At 42.4% G+C, this 17,818-nt stretch overlaps 1 protein-coding gene across 1 annotated transcript in view; it reads right to left on the reverse strand.

The window, feature by feature from the left end:
• Positions 1–1,022: 1,022 nt before the first annotated feature.
• Positions 1,023–17,818, reverse strand: part of PIK3C2G (phosphatidylinositol-4-phosphate 3-kinase, catalytic subunit type 2 gamma) — a gene marked incomplete at its 5' end in the record, with an annotated part of 138,662 nt that continues 121,866 nt past the window's right edge. Inside the window, 2 exons of the mRNA XM_010149293.1 lie at positions 1,023–1,175; positions 7,216–7,341. Of these exons, the coding sequence (XP_010147595.1) occupies positions 1,023–1,175; positions 7,216–7,341 (279 nt within the window). The remainder of the gene's footprint in view (positions 1,176–7,215; positions 7,342–17,818) is intronic.

The following is a 17,818-nucleotide window of genomic DNA, read 5'->3' on the forward strand; positions in this document are numbered from 1 at the left end:
TCAATGGCTGCTCACATGCTGAATGTTTAAAGATGTGCTTAAGTGCTTCCTCAATCTAGGTAAAAATGCTTTGAAGAGCAGAGCCCATAATTAGCCGCCGTGAACTCAAAGGAACCACTCAGGTTCAGTGTTTAGATTGTATATATACATTTTATAGCCCTGCGGTCAATGCATGTATTGACTGGAGTCCCTCATGCAGCACGAGAATGCCACGCGGTAAGATTAGGGAACAAAGGCTCCTTATAGCACGACCTTAAATAAATACCCCACTGAAAGCTCACATCCAATATGCTTTATTTAGTCGCGAATATTAGCTTCTCCCTCCTCCTTCTTTCTCACAAAGGGCCAGTTCCATCTGCTCCTTGGATGTCAGAATACAAGCAGCAATGGCGTATCCTGTTGACAAATGAATGCCCTGGACTGAAGGCGACATTACATCAGCAGTTAAAAGCACACCAGCCTATACTGCACAAAATGTGTAACGTGCAAAGCTTTTAATTGCCTTTTTTTTAACAAATGTATTGATTGTGGAAGATTTGACAGGGGGTTTGCTAGACAGCTGATTGGCACCCAGGGAACCACCTCATGGTTCTACGGTGAAATCACCGTGTGCAGTGAGGTCATAGCTGATGCTGATGGATTACACCTACACCATTATCAGCTTGCTTTCGACACAGTGGAATCAATGGGCGAAGAATTAAGCTCCACACCTCAATGTGTGCAGAATTTAGTATTTTTACAGTAGTATTTAATACGAACAAACCAAAATCTTTATTGCTGTCATAGGAATTTCCTTCATGCTGCTACAGGTTCTTGGAATGTGCTTGCTTACTCACACTGACAGGAATCAGTGGCAGGAAGGTGGTAGCAATTTTAAGACAATAGCCTTATGATTGGAAATGTTAAGGTATGTGATCAGCAGATGACTGCATATTCTCAGGAGCAACTGAGAGAAGATGTCCCGTGGGAAATGGGAAAAAGAAACATTAATGGTTAAATAATTGAATCATCTTAGACAACATTTAAATTACACTGTTTCCCAGTGGATACCACTTTGCTTCGTTTAACTGGACACTGCTCAGTTGAATGTTAACAGCGCCCACAAATGTTCCTTTGCTTTTCACAACAAGCTTCAGGAGACGGCCTTTGAGCTCTGTGACTTTGTCGTACACAACCTGAAACAATAAATCGTGAAACAGTACAAAACATAGGAATTTGTGAATATATTTGACAGGCAAAAACTTACAGCATTCAGGATGATAATTAGAACTTTGTAATAATTGCTATAAATTGTCCTCCGGAAGTAAAAATTACTAGACATGAGCCAAATTCACTCAACTTAGTGAATTTACCTCAGGAATATATTTGACCTTGTGTAGTTTATATAAAGGAGATTCTGCCAGCTTAGGCTTGTGAAATCTGATTACTAAGCATTTGTAAATAAATTCAAAACCCGTGTGGCAATGCTTCAGGAAAAATAGGTAGAAGTCATTTTCCCTGTGAAAACGGAAACTCTAACTTAAGCAGAGTTTTGAACTTCAGCGTGAAGAAATAACAGATCCTCCATGAAGCTCACCAGGGAATGATAATATGGTTGATTTTCTGGGGGAGAGACTCAGATGGAGAGTACTCATCATGGGCAGCAGCATGAAATCATCACATAGGTAATTCTGGAAAAGCCTTGTTTGTTACAATTTTTAAATATCTTCCCCTAGCAGATGCTTTGATAAATGATATTGCTCTTCTGAAAAAGTCAGAAAAAACAGGAAAACAGTTGATTTTTTTACCCTATATATATGTATTTAGGGGATATACATGTATATAGTGTGTATATATATAGTATTTGTATTATATAGTGTGTGTATATATATAGTATTTGTTACACATTGCTTAACACTGCCTTCAAGCAACTTTATGTTGTATTCACACATCTCATAAGGTGGAGCACATCAGTGCAGAGTACCTCAGAATTTTTTCTCAGTACCGCAGTTGTGATTAAATCTTGTGCTACATACCAGAATTAAAAAAAGATCAAGCCGAAGCAAATCCACATTTTCTGCTACACAAGACTTCCATAAAATTTCATAGATCCAACAAACCCACAATAAGGAGACAATAATTTTCCTTTGAAAATTGTCTGTATAAATTTTACTATCTCAGTACAGATAACTTTATGCATGATTCTCGATGCTAAGTGTATCCAAATGTGCCCATTATAAAAATGGTTGTGTTTTTTAATGGAATCATCAAATATTAACCATGACAGAAAGCTCAGGCGACTCAGTAGAAGTAGATGTGGAACATCTCTGAGATTGGACCCAATTTAGCAAGTGGAACTTACTAAATTTGGATGTTTCTGTTACACGAGAAGTGCTGTTAATACTTCTCAAATTAAATGAGACAGCTTGCTTAGCGTCTCTTAAGAAAATTACTAAGGCCTATAGTTTTCAAAATATCCGTGAAATTACCTTAATACTATGGGAACACTCTGAGGTTAATTATGAAATGGTGTATTTTCTGAATTAAATAAAATCTGTGGTGATAGGCTAACAAGAACGAGCTGCATTCAGAACAGATTTCTGTGTTTCAGTCCCTGCATAAATCAAAAACTGCTGAGTGAACTGCATGTGGGTGGATGAAATGTGAAAGAATGCTCTCAGCCAGTTTCAGGCCTGAAAGGTAAGCTTTGTCAGGAGAAGCACATTTAATCTAAAATTTGTATGGCTGGAAATGTTTTTGCTATTTTAGATGCAATGGAAAATGCTTTAAATTTTAATCTCTCTGTGCAGTTAAGCAAATGCAGTGACATACGGTCGCTTCAGGAGGAACTGCCTGAGAGGCGTTGGCCATGCAACCTGCTTGGCTTTACCGTGCAGTCTGGATGCAGCCCATGACCATGGCACTGCTGAGGGATGGAAAAGTCAGACCCAGCCCCTCTAGCTGGGGGGCTGGACTGCTGAATCCTCTTGTACCTCCAGTTACAAGAAGCAGAAATGGCCGTGGGAGGTGTCCTCCAGGCAGGGACAGAGTTTAGAAAGGCCGAGCCCCTGCGATGTTCCTCAGGCTGAGCAGGACACCAAGTGCTCTACCGTAGGGGGATAATCGGTGCTGTGGGGATGAACAGCCACTGCCACAGGTTGTGAGGGAAAGAAAAATGGTCTCCCTCATGCTTTTACACTGGACTTTACCAGAAAAGTCTTACCAGGGAGCAATATTTCCTTTCCTGTTTAGAAACCTTTGGAAGTCGTAGTTTGGAACAGCTGTCATGAAAGCCGTGCCTGATGTTTTTCGGTTTCAATGTTTATTCTGCCTGTTTCACCAAATTGTATGTGAACTAAAAGATTTCAGCTTCTCTGTCCTCCAATGGCATCTTCTCACCAAACTCAAAGAGAAATGATGAAGGAAATCCGAAAAGCAAGGGCAGGTACAGTAAGCGATACTGGAACTTAGAATGAAAGTATGATTTGGTTACTGAAGTGATTCTGATGTTACCATAGGAATCTGCCTTGTTTCTCTGCCAATATATTAAAGATGTCATCTTCAGGCATTGCTTTGAATCACCAAAAAATGTACCCGTAAGCTGCAAGAGCTAAGAAATCTTCAGCACGGTGGATGACAACCGGCGTGAACTGGGGTAATGACCAACTCTCAATCTCTGGGTAAAAAGAGGCTTTAAGCTTTGAGGAAGGACAGACCTTACAATGCAGGGTGGATGGTTTTCAAATGACGCCAGTGAACTGTTCCTAAAACGGTATTGCAAATTCAGCTGGAGCAAGGTATAGATCCGAATGGAGGGGCAGAAGTAAGGTCTGGAGCTGAATTAGGATTTGGATAAAACAAATGGCACCTGCCAGAATTTCATAATCAGAACAGTTAAATCTTGAAAGGATTGTGTAGTAAGAACGTCTGCCTCCCGTTTATACAGCTAGACCAAATGGAGGTGAGCTGCACATGGCCACGCAGCAAATCAGTGGGACAGGTAGGGCTGGAATGCAAGTATTCCTGGCTCCAAGAAGAGAAGCGCTGCTGACCCACAGGAGTCTAACGACATTTTAATTGCAAATGTGGGACAGTTGTTTCTCCTTCGGTAGCCATGGCACAGTTCCTAGATTTCCCCTTAATTGTCCAAATTGGCTTTGATGCACCGTGCTGGAGGGAGCGGCTGTGGCTCCCGGTGCAACTCCCCTCCTCCCCTGCCATCAGCCTCGGCTGTGCCACCCTGGCTGTGGCAGGCCCGCATCCCCTCTGCGCCGAGGGCACCTGCACTGACAGCATCATCCTGGTACGGCCCAGGTGTGTGTGCTCACATCTGGCTGCACCCCAAGGGCGGGAGGGAGAGAGTTCCCTCTCGTTCTGACTCAGTGCACACTCACCTGGCCTCGGAGGTCTGCTGGTTCCGTGGGTGCGTGTACAAGCAGGCACTCCAGAGAGCTGAGACCTGGCAGCATCTCTGAGGGCAAATGCTACACATACGAGCAAGACCTCACTGCAGTGGGTTCTGGTCATTGCAAGATTTCTTGGAAAGAGTCTAAACTTGATTCATTCAGATTTATTTTCAATTTTTTAACTTTCTTAGGTTTTACTGTTTTTTTTTCTCTCTCTCTACTCTGCTCTTTTTCCCCTCCACTTTGCTCTTGTGAGACCCCACCTGGAGTGGTGCATCCAGCTCTAGGGCCCTCAACATCAGAAGGATATGAACCAGTTTGTACAACTCCAGAGAAAGCCACGAAGATGCTCCGAGGGCTGGAGCCCCTCTGCTATGGGGACAGGCTGAGAGAATTGGGCTTGTTCAGCCTGGAGAAGAAAAGGCTCCGGGGAGACCTTATAGCACCTTCCAGTACCTGACGGGGCTACAAGGAAGCTGGGGGGGGCTTTTTACAAGGGCCTGTAGTGACAGGACAAGGGGGAACGGGTTTAAATTGAAAGTGGGGAGGTTTAGATTGGATATCAGGAAGAAGTTCTTCCCGGAGAGGGTGGTGAGGCACTGGAACAGGTTGCCCAGAGAAGCTGTGGATGCCCCATCCCTCGAAGTGTTCAAGGCCAGGCTGGATGAGGCTTGGAGCAACCTGGTCTAGTGGAAGGTGTCCCTGCCCATGGCAGGGGGGTTGGAACTAGATGGTCTTTAAGGTCCCTTCCAACCCAAACCATTCTACGATTCTACTCTGGAACCTCCCCAGTAACTTCCATTTATTCCTAGCAGTGGTCTATGCGCAGGTATGGGGTTTTTTTTCTTTACACTGAATCCCATTTTTCTGTGTTCTTTCCCCTTTTCTTCTCAATCATCATTTTTAATACAATGTTATACCAGTGTGAATGCAACAAACTCCAAAATCCAAATAATGGAACAAGAGAAAAAAAGGAGTGCTTGTTAAAAGCAACCCCAAAACATTCGGCATAGTTCATTCTATTGTCAGCCCTCCTGGATTTTCACATCTTCACCCTCACACACGAGTAAAAATCAAAAATAAAATGCACTTTTACAAAGCTGATAATTTGCTGCAGGCAGTCAGAAGCAATAAAAGTACAAAACCAAAACCAAAAATACCCGAGAGAAGCACATTTCAGAATCTTCTCAGCCTCGAACACAGAGAGAAATTAATATACAGCTTCCTTCCAGCCATTTGGCTTTAATAAAAGCTTATGAACTCATAAAAAAGGCTAGTACATTTTGGTACACAGCGTTTTGGACAGTAACTAACTTAAAAGACAGCTGACATATTTTTAGTAGTTTTTCTTCCCTGGGGCAGCTACTGCCTCAGTCTACCAGCCTTGGACAGAAAATGCGTACAGGATGATATCACATATGGAAGAACAGAGCTGCTAACAGCACAAGCATTGGGTTTTAAATGTCCAAGTTCAATGGAACCATATGTCCCCACCGCGATTAGCAGTGCCTGGTGAAAAAGACTGAGCATCTGTGAAGAAGGATCTAAGTTTGGAGTGAAGGATATTAAAGTTTACACGGAATTTCTCTTAACAACAGTGGGATGCTCCATAACCACAATGAAATCTCCTCCCAGTGACTACTGCCTGACTGCAGACAGGATTTTGGATTTTCTGGCCTTCAGCTTGACCTAATAATGATGAGAAAGATAAATGTCTTCCAGTGTAGAATCTGAGTCTTGTCTGTAGTCCAATTTGGTTATTTTACAATGGATGCTATTATATAATCGTATTTCTTTGCTTTAAAAATCCTTCAAATGTAAAGGAATTTCTTTAGATGGGTCAATTAGACTCATTCCACTGTCTGACTGCAAAAAAAGGGAAAGAACATAACAGAAAATAAAGCCTACTTCCCCATTATTCGATGGCAGTGCCATAGGGAGGGAAACCTGTCACAGCAGCAATACAACTTGAGAAGCCTACTTACAGCAGGGCTGGAAGTCATCGGTGTTAGTAGGTAACTTTTGTAATCAAATGGATGTGGGAAAAGAAAGAGAAAAATACTAAAACTCCGTGACTGGGAAACTAGGAGATAAGGACTCTTAGTCTCAGCTGACTAACTTAAGCTTCATCATATCTTACCTATGAAACAGGGTGGAGTGGTAATATTTTCCATGCCTTCTACTTTAAAGCCTGCTCAAAGAGCATTTGTAAGTTGCTTTGAGATCTTTAGGAGATTTATAATTCGTGATAATTATAATCGCCAATCCCACCTACTGTTTGAATCTTGCCTGCCCTTAAAGAATAACATCATTTATGTTACCTCCTGTTCTGTCCTGAACGTTTCTTTCCATGCCAGAGGTGTGAGCATGGCTGTGAACTGCCAGCATTTTGCCAGAAAGAGAACTGAGCTACTTCTTACTGTGTTACCGGTTAGGCCAGTGACTACCAATGTAGTTGTCTATTTTCAACTGTGAATTTGAATATCGGTATCCGTTCAATCAGTACCTTTTATGCTACTGTGCAGAGCTGCGTTCAAAGCAGCCTGGTTGTGGTGCAATGGGTCTTGGTCTCATCTGGCTAACGTGTACCTGTGGTTATGGCGTGAGATGCAGCCATGTGAATAGTCCAACACAGAGAGACCGTTTCACTTCGGCGAAAGATGCAGAGCTGAAGGTTGCCCCCATTTGTTGTTCAGCTCATGACACGTTCCTGCTTTCCGATCCTGCTCACGGTAACACCCCTAAATACGGCTGCATTGTTATTTTATTTCAACAGTGGGCAAAGAAAACAACTGGTAAGAAATGGTGCAAGAAAGTGAACGGTACTCACAATTTCGTTGTAAGTAGGGTCAGAGCATTTTGGAGCTGTTCTTGTTTTTCTTCGATTGACCTCATAAGGATCTGGCAGAAGATGAAATTCAGCGTGTGCACTCGGGGCAGAGCCATCTGGGAGGTGCTGAAAACCAAAATGGTCATAAATATGAACGCCCACGTTCTAGCAAGGAAAACAAATAAAAAGCACCAAATGAAATCTAGACTTTAAGCAGCCACGGAAACATGTTACATTCTCAGCATTCTCTTGGCTAAATGGGACGACAGAATTTCTTAGAATTCAGCTTAATACTAAAGCAGGAAAGTAGAAATGAAAGAATATGAAGTAAAATCATCTATCTTTAATATTTTACATCCTGATGGAAAAATCTATTTTACTCAGCTTAATCTGATGCAAAGTCTAGCCCTTCCATTTTCGGGAGCAATGCACAGAAACTGGATTTTAGCCAGTAAGCTCCTATTGATTTTAGCCCCTGAGTAGCAGAGCTGACACTGGGGAGAACTGATTGTTTCTAAGGGTGTTTCATAAAGCATATTACTATACAAGAGCCAAGAGCATTTACTGCAGCAATATGGGCAGAACAGGATTCTAATAATAACAGTCTTTCCGATGTCTCCCATCACGCAGCTGCAAACTCTCTTTAATTTTCCAGTTCAGATTACTTAACGATATCCCAGATATTCCATCTTACGGTAGCTACTCGAGATCAGAGCCAATCTATTAACCAGGCTCAGCCATAAGGCAATGCTGGTGGGTGGAGAACACTTTGATTACTGCTGAACAACTGTAAGGTTATTCCTAAAGCAGCATTACAGTTATGCAGAAAACACACTGGTAGCAGGAGGGGCTGTAAAAGAATGCACATGATACAGAAAAACTATGGAACAGGTTATCTTGCCCACGTATGCCACTTGGTGCTTAGCTTGTAATTCAGCAGAGACCTTTGTGCTGGTAGCACAGCACATGGTCGCAAAGCACAAAAGGGGGCATAGCAAGATATCCCTAATTTTAATTGTATTATCGGCGTTTTAGGCAGCACATTCACCTGACAGCTCACAGGCAATCCAGTGACAGCCTGCAAATGAAAATGCAGGCAAAAAGGATCTTAAGGTATTTGTAACCGATGAACCCAGAGCATTACACAGGCAGTCACATTTATATTTCCCAGTATAATTTTTCCTAGCTCAGAAGAGTTTCTCAGATTTTGATTATTCACAGTATGTGTCTAGAAATATGGGGTTTTCTATATTATTATTATCAACAACACATCCTTGTGACAGGGAAAAACTGCTGGTGTCCTATAACTTCTCTATTGGGAAACAAAACAGTGCTTGGGTGCGTGAGAAACCAGTTCTTGCGCAACACATCTCTGGTTTTTGTTACCTGGAACGATCCTTCAAGGCAAACGGTGCGGTCAGCTGCAAAGCTTGTTCCTGCTGTCGTTAACACCGCACGGCGTCACAGAATCCACTGCTCACATCGTTACCTACTGTCAGCACTGCACGAACGACGAATGTTACCGTTGCTGTGCTCCTCAAAGCAGCTCTGGTCTAAACTATGCAGGGGAGTTAGATAGGTGGGACTCAACGGCCCAGGTAAGAATGCCACGAAGTGGCAGCGAAACGAACAGGCACTTTCCTTGGACAGAGTGCCACACTGTTAACGTGGGATTTATAATTCACACTGTCCATTTGAGAGCCCATCCCTATTGATCTAGGGCTATGCTAAAACTTCAGTCAAGAATTACAAATAACAGTAAACTGAAGCGTCTCTTAAAAATCAGGAGGGAGAAAGAAACGTAGATTTAAATACCAGTCCAAGCTACCAGGATCCTAACTGCAATTGAGCTCTTCCCTTCTCAATGAATACATAAGCATCACCGAACCTTGGAGATCAATAGATTTTAGTTGTTTCAGACAAAAAAAGGGAACACGGATAAAAAAGAAAACAGAGAGACAGGAATTCTTGAAGAAGACCTCATCAGCTCAACTGTGTGCCCAGCACAACGATCGTCACTATCTCAAGCATGGAAATACAGTACAGGGAGTCCTGGAAAAGGTCAAGCTTTGGAAGTCCTCCCAGCAGCGTATTAGCTAACGAGGGGCCGTGTCACGGGTAATTGTGAGAGCGGAGGTCAGAAGCAGCTGCAAAGGGAATGGGGCTGAAGAGCCCAGGTGGTAGGTAACAGGTTACAGAGGTAACGGAGGGCGGCTGCATCTGCCCAGTTCTGCCCCCCCTTGAGCTGCAGAGCGAGGACAGGGTGTAGCCACTCCTGCTGTGCCCCACTGCACACCTCGGATCCACAGATCACAGCAGCACCGTTGGCATTTGAAACCCGCTGGGCCTGACGTTCGCCTCCCAGGGGAAGAATCCAGGCTGACTGCCCTGGGATTGTCTAACAGAACCGCATGCGATGAACAGCGGAGATTTCAGATTAAATTGTCACTTTGCGTTGCACCTTGTGCCCTGCTAGAGATGCTGGCACAATCTCTGGCCTTCAGCCAACTAACCTTCCTCCTCCCAAAATCTGAGGAAGACACTCTGCAGTAGCGCTGTGGCCGTGCGAAACAGGGAGAGAAAACTAATTCCCCCCTATCCCTTTGACTGTAGCCAAACAAGTGTTGAAAGAGGTGAGTGGGAGGAGAGGGTCAAGAGAGAAAATCAAAAAAGAGAGTATTGCAGTGATTCAGAGGAGAAAACTCACGGCAGAGCAGTTGCTCTGGGATCTTTCAGAATTAAAACAAAGCCACTTGTCATGAATAGCAGCAATCAGCAGTGAGACTGTTAGAGGGAATTTAAACTGCAGCCACCTGAATTCCAACTGGAGATCTTCGTCCCGGTTGTTGGGCCTTTGTCCCCTACTTTACTTTACTTTTCCCACTTCATCTTCCCTTGCCAAGAAAAGGTAAACAGTCTGCTCCAAACTCCAGAACTGTCCCAACCCTCCATCTGCAGGGGCACCGTTATGCCATCAAGCAACCAAAAACCTCCAGCTGAGCACTCTTCAAGCCAGCTCACGGCTTCCACTTCTCAGCTGCTCTCCCCTGGCTCCTCTATGACATGATCTAACGGGGGTCTCTAACTGTTAAAAAGGTTCTGTCCTGCTGCACACTAATAATTCCAAACCACGGGCTAAGAGCGGGTATAAATCAGCCATGGCTTGACAAGAGCAGAGCATGGGTTGGTCGTGTGATGAGTTTGCGCTGGCTTCTCTTGTGACTGGCACAGTAGTCGAACCTTTTCCTGTGAAGAGCCTGCTTCACCAAAGGATTTCTCCAGACAAGATTTGCAACGGCCATGCCATGTGCTTTGCCAGACGTCTCTAGCAAGGGCAAAGAAGGATCTTGGTCGTCTGACAATCATAGTGTGAAAACCAGAGTGGGATGGACATGGCAGAAGTATCTTTTTAAATCTAAAGTAGGTGAAATTGGACGTAAATTATTTTATTAAGAAAAATGACACGGCAGGCAAAGAACCCCAAACTTTTGGGCAAACTAGTCCTTTCTAAAGATTACGTCTTCTGTCGTAGTACAGTGTCACGTTTAGTGAGCAAAGCCCCTGGATTATCCTTTCACTTCTAACTCAGACTGTATTGGCACCTTTATAAATTCAGGTAAATATGAAGAATATCTGACCTAAATGCCAGACTCGTTTGCACCAATGAATATCTGTTCTGGTTGGTCCCTCATAAACATAGAGTGAGACTTCTAACAGGCTTATGAGTAATTCTGAAATCCAGAAAAAAACCCTCTTTTGTTATTATTAATGGCTCAAAAATCACTGATTTCTGTTCATAGTGCAGGCAGAAGGAAATCAAAGGGTACCTTGGGAATGCCATTTTGCACTTTAAGTACTCTGCAAAACCTTTGTAGCTTGAATATACTTGTGATCAAGCAAACAGAAAAGTAGTTTTAGATTGAATTCTGTTTATGTTTAATTCTGCAGTCATTTCATTAACCCCAAGATAAAGGAAGTGTACTTCCTCTGAAAGAAATCACTCTCAATTTAAATTACTGTCTTAAATCTTTGATTGTGTATGCTTTTGAATGAATTCAAGCTATAAAAATCTGAGAGATTGAAAAGGTATAAACCCAAGTTCCCAACAGAGACGCCATAGCTCTCCTTGCTATGCCCATGGACAAAAAAAACCCAAGTGATTTTGATCTGCCCATAAAAAAAAATCTGAATGGAATTCAGAAGCTGACTCCCTGTACTTTCTTCAAATACAAACCAGCCACGACTGACAATTTCCTCAGAGAGTGACCTGCCCACTTAACCTTGATAATGACTGATGATTTTAAGGAACTCAGTTACAACTGCCTGTATATATGTTTAAAAAAGCAGTTTATTTCTGAAATGTTATTTTCTTCTAAAGTCAGGCAGAAGGCGATGAAAATATTTAAGAATGAAGGGGAGTAATGGGGAGGAAATAGTACCCTGTATTGACTTCTCTCCACGTCCGTAATTCAATGCTGCAAAACTAATACAGACATGTATCTGCTGTGGCTGTGGTCCATTTTTTCACTTCCAATTTTATCTCCCAAAACCAAAAAAAGTATTGATATTTACTTAGAGAAACCCAGGCAGATAGGTTATGTCCTGTGTAATTTAATTTTAAATATTCTAGCTGTAGCTGGGAAATAATGGATGAAACTCAATTAATTTTTCCACAAGAATTACATTATCCTAATGACTTTTCTCCCTTGATCATTACTAACCATCCACAACCCTCTGTAATGATGGATTCTCTGGGAGCATTACCAAAGGCCCAACTACATCAAAATTTGCCATAGATTGGGCTATGCAATTTTGCAGCCAATATGAATACAGGGCCTTACACACATGAATTTTAAGGAAAGTTTTATGATTTTTTAAAAAAAACAAGGCACTTTGGGGATACTTTATTGTAAAGCTTTTTAAAACTCAACCCTTCTAAGTGACACTGAATTTTATTTTTAGGTGACTGTGCCTCAAATTTGAATTATGCCATCAGTTTTTCTTAGTGTTAGACATGCAGATATTTTTCCACTTTTGCCCTGGAGTGAAACAGATTGATGGCTCCTGAACGTTTGATACTTCCAGCTGCTGTTCTCTTTCTCTCATTTTTAATTTTCAACCATCTTGAAAAAAAAAAAATTATCAAAGGTGATTTGTATTAACTAATGGCACCTTTCCTCCTCTATAAATAACATCATTCTTACCCCAACATTAATTTCCTGGGCACTTTCAAATCTCAGCTGTTTTCTTCCCCTTCTTCAATGAAAAAAAAAAAAGAAATCCAGACTTTAGAAAGGCCCCCATTCCAGCTGCTGCTCCCAGATCTGAACAACCAAATAAATAAATAGTTCACTTTGTCCAGTAGCTTTAACTCTCAGTTTTCCTACCATTTTCCTTCATCTTCTGTTTCACATGCGCTGCCATGAGAATTTAACTTTTGCGTAGTGAAGAAAGGACTACAAAGTCTTCCTTAATGTTTAATATTGAGATAAACTTTAAAAATCATATCGTTATAAAAGATGGTTAGAGAAAACCTTCCCAGCTACAAAGGAAAATGTTCATAAACAAGTGGAGACATGAGGTAGATTTGATTATTATCCAATAAAGGAGGATTAGAAAAAATCCACAGAAGAAGTCAGCCTTGCGCCCCAGTAACCTGCATACATTGCTACCTGCCTCTTGACTAAATTAAAACAAGTAAGGAACGTGGAAAAGCCATCTCGGCTACTACACTGTCATTCACTGCCTCTGGGTCCCTGTGTAGCTTAGCAGAGACAGGCTAAACCCTGTCTTTGTAAGCTGCAGCTTAATTAACAAATACAGCCTCTGCCGTAGGAAAAGATCACGTCCTCTGGGCTAATTCTAAATTTGAAGACCTGCAAAAATAACCAACACTAAAACAATGGTGTTAGAAAGCAAGAGGTTCCTTCAAGAACAGCATAATAAGACACACGAACCTTCAGGACAAACAGGCAGTTATACTGTCACTTCATAAATCCTAATGTGGGACTGAAGACCCTTCCCTGGTTTTCCTTTGGGCGCTGCATTTCCCCAAGCACTGAACGCCTCTGTTCTACTCTGCTACTAAGATTCTGCTCAGGGGTCACCGACACAGAGGTCAACGGCAACGCAACCAAAAAAGTAGTGAAGCTTATCGCAATTTAATGTGGGGAATGAAAGAGTTGTTTCAGAACAACATATGTTTTGTTTCAGGGAACTTCTGGAAAGCGTATTTTGAGCAGGCTTTTTCCACCGGTCAGAAGCGTGGTGTCGGCGGAGCAAGCCTCTAGATGGTTTGTCATTTACGATGACAAAACCACGAGGGTCTTCTCCCAGCGTTATTGATTTGGATCTCCAAACGCACCTTATGCGCTGCGCGCAGCCCAATACCTCCAACATCCTCCTCAACCCACCTGTCTGGCACCCTGAGAGACACAAAAGGAGTTTAAGATAGCTGCACAAACCCTCAGACATGATACAGGCCTTGCCTGAGGCCTGTCCTCTTCTGGAGGCCAGATGGGATGTGGTAAGCCGTCTCCTCGGTCTTTAGGAAAATGAAGTGGGACTTAGGTCCCCACTGATGAAAAGGAGAGCGTAGGCATCTACACTAGGATCCAGTTCCCAAAATATTGCTGCTTCATGTCACCTCAGCGGGCAACAGCTGTGTATGGAGTTGGAAATACGACATAGGCTTGATGGGAAACTGGCACCATCCTGGAGTGGTCAGTGGAGGTCAGGCGAGGTATTTCACAGTATTCAAAATATCCAGGATCAGGCAACTGAATCCCATCACACCACACAGGCGTGCATCTTAGTTTCAAACTGAATCCCACTCCAATGAGGCAAAGGCACAGAAACAGTGGGATTTTTTGAAATGAACAAGTAGTATTTGTTAAATATTTAACAAAACCATTTTTTTTCTTGTATGGAGAAAGACAGTTCTGGGAAACAGGCTGGATCCCAAAAGATTCAGGGCTTTCTAGAAACTATGTAAAATGCTTCTGATCTGCTTCAGTCACTTGAGAGGACAGCCCATCTAACTCGGCTTAAATGCAGTAACTGCAAGGAAAGCTGGCCTGTGACACCCAGAGTGTCATAAGGGTTTCTCCTCCGAGATTTTATTCCTGTAGAGCTCTGACACCAGAATGGAATGCTTGCAGAAAGCTGAGGAACTGAAACGTAGCTCTGACACCCCATTTTATAAAGGATAATTTATTGTCTTGATCATCCAGAAAGAGTTGTATGTTATATTGTGTGTGTTTACTACTGTTTCTGAATTAACAACAAAGATGCTTCAGAATGGCTTGTGTCCCTCCCCAGCTCACTCGGAGCTGAAGTCTAGCTCCCGAGCTCTACTGCTTCACCAATGCTCAGGACTAGATTACTTGGTGATCCACATGTACCGCGTGGCTATAAAAAAGTTACCAAGGCTGCAAAAACGATACGAAAGAAGGCGACTGTATAACCAGAAGTGCGAATGTATTACATGTACAACTCCCAGTAAAAGACTGGAGCAAGAATCACATTGAGGTTTTTTCCCAAAAGAGAAGGAGGTGACAAGATATGTTCTAGATTCCTGAACCACATGCTGTATTACTATCTTTAAGTCATTTAAACTCTGCTTTTTTTATATAGATGAAAGAAACCAATGCTCAGTCATGCTCAAAGTTACATTATTTTACGGATAAGCAGCGTTGGCGCAGGGCGTAGAATGCAGAGAACAGATTTCATGAACAAGTCTCTGAAGGTTTTATTCCAGAATTACCACCAGGCCCGCTGTATTAGGTTTGCGTAGCAGGGTTTTGGTAGCGGGGTGGGCTACGGGGGCGGCTTCTGTGAGAAGCTGCTAGAGGGTTCCCCCATGTCCAAGAAAGCCAATGCCAGCCGGCTCCAAGATGGACCTGCCGCTGGCCAGTGATCTCGTTTGGGCCCTTAGAAACACAGACCCCAGAGTTTCTTCTCTCTCGAATAAAGCACAGCAGAGGACAAACACTTAAGAAAAGTATTTCTTTTGAAATCACTCAGGATTAACACCACTGCTGCCTGCCAGAGGGCACGAAAGAAAATTAGCCTTTGAGAAAAGAAACACAAGCAAATGCTTGTGTTGTTCTATCTTTCTGTCACGTACATGTTCTTCTCTCCCCTTGCCTAGGCACAAGTAGTGAGTGGACATAAAAATGCATAAAGAAGTAGTGACACTGTTATCTGTGTCTTCACCCTGCCCTATTTTTATTCTCAATTTCTTAATTAGTTAAAAAAGTCTGTATCTGCCCAATCCAGACTATTTTTAATTTCTCAAACTGTACAAAGCTCCCTCCACTTCTCTTCAGATGATTCTACAGCTTTCCACAGCCCTTTGTAAGAAAGCATTTCACTATATGATGCATGCAATTTCTGCTCCCAAATTACCTCTCATTACTTCCACTTATGCTCTTGCTCAATGTCCCAAATAATTCCTCTTGAACCTTGCTGTGTGCTCCCTTGAACATTTGCACAATTGATTTGTATTCTTGTTAGTCGGTTCTTAACTAAGTTAAGTTTTAGTAACAATAAATCACTCCTGAAGAATCAATCACTCCCAAGTAACCCTACTGAGAGCTGTTCTTTGAACTTGCTTTCTATTTAAAAAAAAAAAGAAGTTGTCCTGAGAGAAATATTTTACTCTCAAAGCCTTATAAAGACGAACTACTTCTTTCAGCACCACGACACCCGGATTTGGCCTCTCTCGTTGGCATCTCTCATAGCAACCTCATGTCTCACCATTTGCTTATCTTCACATTGCTGTGGGATATAAATCTATACATCCCTGAGGAAATAGTTTCCATTTTGTCCAAGCTGGTTGTAGGGTTCTGGAAATTACTTTGATTCTCTTGATCTTGGTTTGCCTCCACTATTATTTTTAATGTTTTCTTCATTTGGAACCAGTGGCAAATTTAATTTAGGTTCACCTTCATCTCCCAGATCACTCATATTATTAAACAAAGCCCACTGTTTGCTGCTGATTTTGTTTTTTTCCTTATTCAAGACAGCTATGCAGGAAATTACTTACTTAAAAATTAGCAGTTAGAATTTAGAGCTGAGGCATTACTGTGACTGTGACAGATTAGAGGGTTTAACAACAAATAATAACACAACTTTCTGCACATCGTATTTGTCAAACACCTTTCTTAACAACTATTTTGGAACTCAACAGTAATCCCTGTGCCACAAGAGCAGACCTCATCTCTTCCCAACTTGAACTACTGCTGAGTAGTAGTACCCTTTGTCTGTAGGTGCTCAGACAATCTTCTGTCCAAAAAAGAACACAGTCCATGTAAGCTAATTTCCGTTTATCTTTAAAGTAGGAGCATTTTCCATGAATATAAAATTAAATCCAAATTCTTTATGAGCTGAAATTAGTAGGAGAGCTTTCCTTCCGTGGCTTTTTATTTTCTGTGCCAGTCTAGGGAGAACTCCATCTGAACGTGTTACCTCCCTCCATCAGCCAAGCTGCCAATTTCATTCTGCCACGATACGTTCTGAGTAACTTTTGTTCAGCTCAGACAGATTTTTTCCACTGCTTTTCCATCCCTGGATGACTGACCAGGCTTGGCCTACCCATGCAACTTCTTCCCAATCCCTGTTGGCTGATCCGTGGGTCACAGGAAGGCAAAGAGGATACATTCATAATATTTCGAAAGGATAATGTGGCTTTTTATTTAATTGGCAGGAACTGCGTTGCTGGCAGGTAATATATTTTCTGTTTACATCTATATGATGATATTCATAAAGTGTAAAAGTTGGTGGGCCCATGAGAGGAACGATAGGAACCAACTAAGACTGAGCAGAACTCCCCACCCCTTACCCCCCTTGAGCTAGAGACAAAACCCTGCAAAGGCAGCGAAGCACCTACCTGCGCTGTACGTGGGAACAGAATAGGTCCCATCCCCATGGTTTAGCGACAGCCTGGCTCTCACCTTTCTTCTCGAAGTGTTTAAGCCATCATGTCTCAGAAATGTTTTTGGAAACAATTTATACTCGGATAGTCTAGGACACAAAATGGAAAGAGGCTGGATGCCTGTGTAAGCCTAAAGCTGATTACTAACTCGTCACCCACATATCAGCTACCCCAGCATCATTAATCACCAAGAGTGGTACATGACAGCTTCAGAGCTTTTATACAAGGAAAGCTGGAAGTAGTTTTGGAAAGTACTGTAGGAGTTTATTTTTCTTCCAGCAAATTTTCCCTCTGTAAAATCAGTTCTGAATTCATCACCCACACACGTTTTCCTGAATTCTAGTAACATTTTACATTTATTGGCATGAGGTTCAGGATAAGTTGGCTTTGTTTCTCCTCCCCACGACCCCTGAGGAGTTATTCTGTCCACAAGAAGTAATGGGAAAAAATGTTTAGCAGCGAGGACTGGAAGTTTAGCTGCTTATCTAGAAAAACAGGGCAAGCCTGAAGTCATGCCAACAGAGCAGGCCCCCTTCTGAGCCAATGCCGAACCACTGTTCCCTTCTGGTTCTCTGTGAGCAGGAAAAGAAAGATACTAGCCAACCTTTTCTGAACGTCAGAAATGGCTGTTTCTTTTGCCTCTGGTGTCCTTCGGAGCAGACGAGC

The sequence above is a fragment of the Eurypyga helias genome, unplaced genomic scaffold (assembly GCF_000690775.1).
Source record: "Eurypyga helias isolate BGI_N326 unplaced genomic scaffold, ASM69077v1 scaffold3113, whole genome shotgun sequence".
In the NCBI taxonomy this organism is placed as follows: domain Eukaryota; kingdom Metazoa; phylum Chordata; class Aves; order Eurypygiformes; family Eurypygidae; genus Eurypyga; species Eurypyga helias.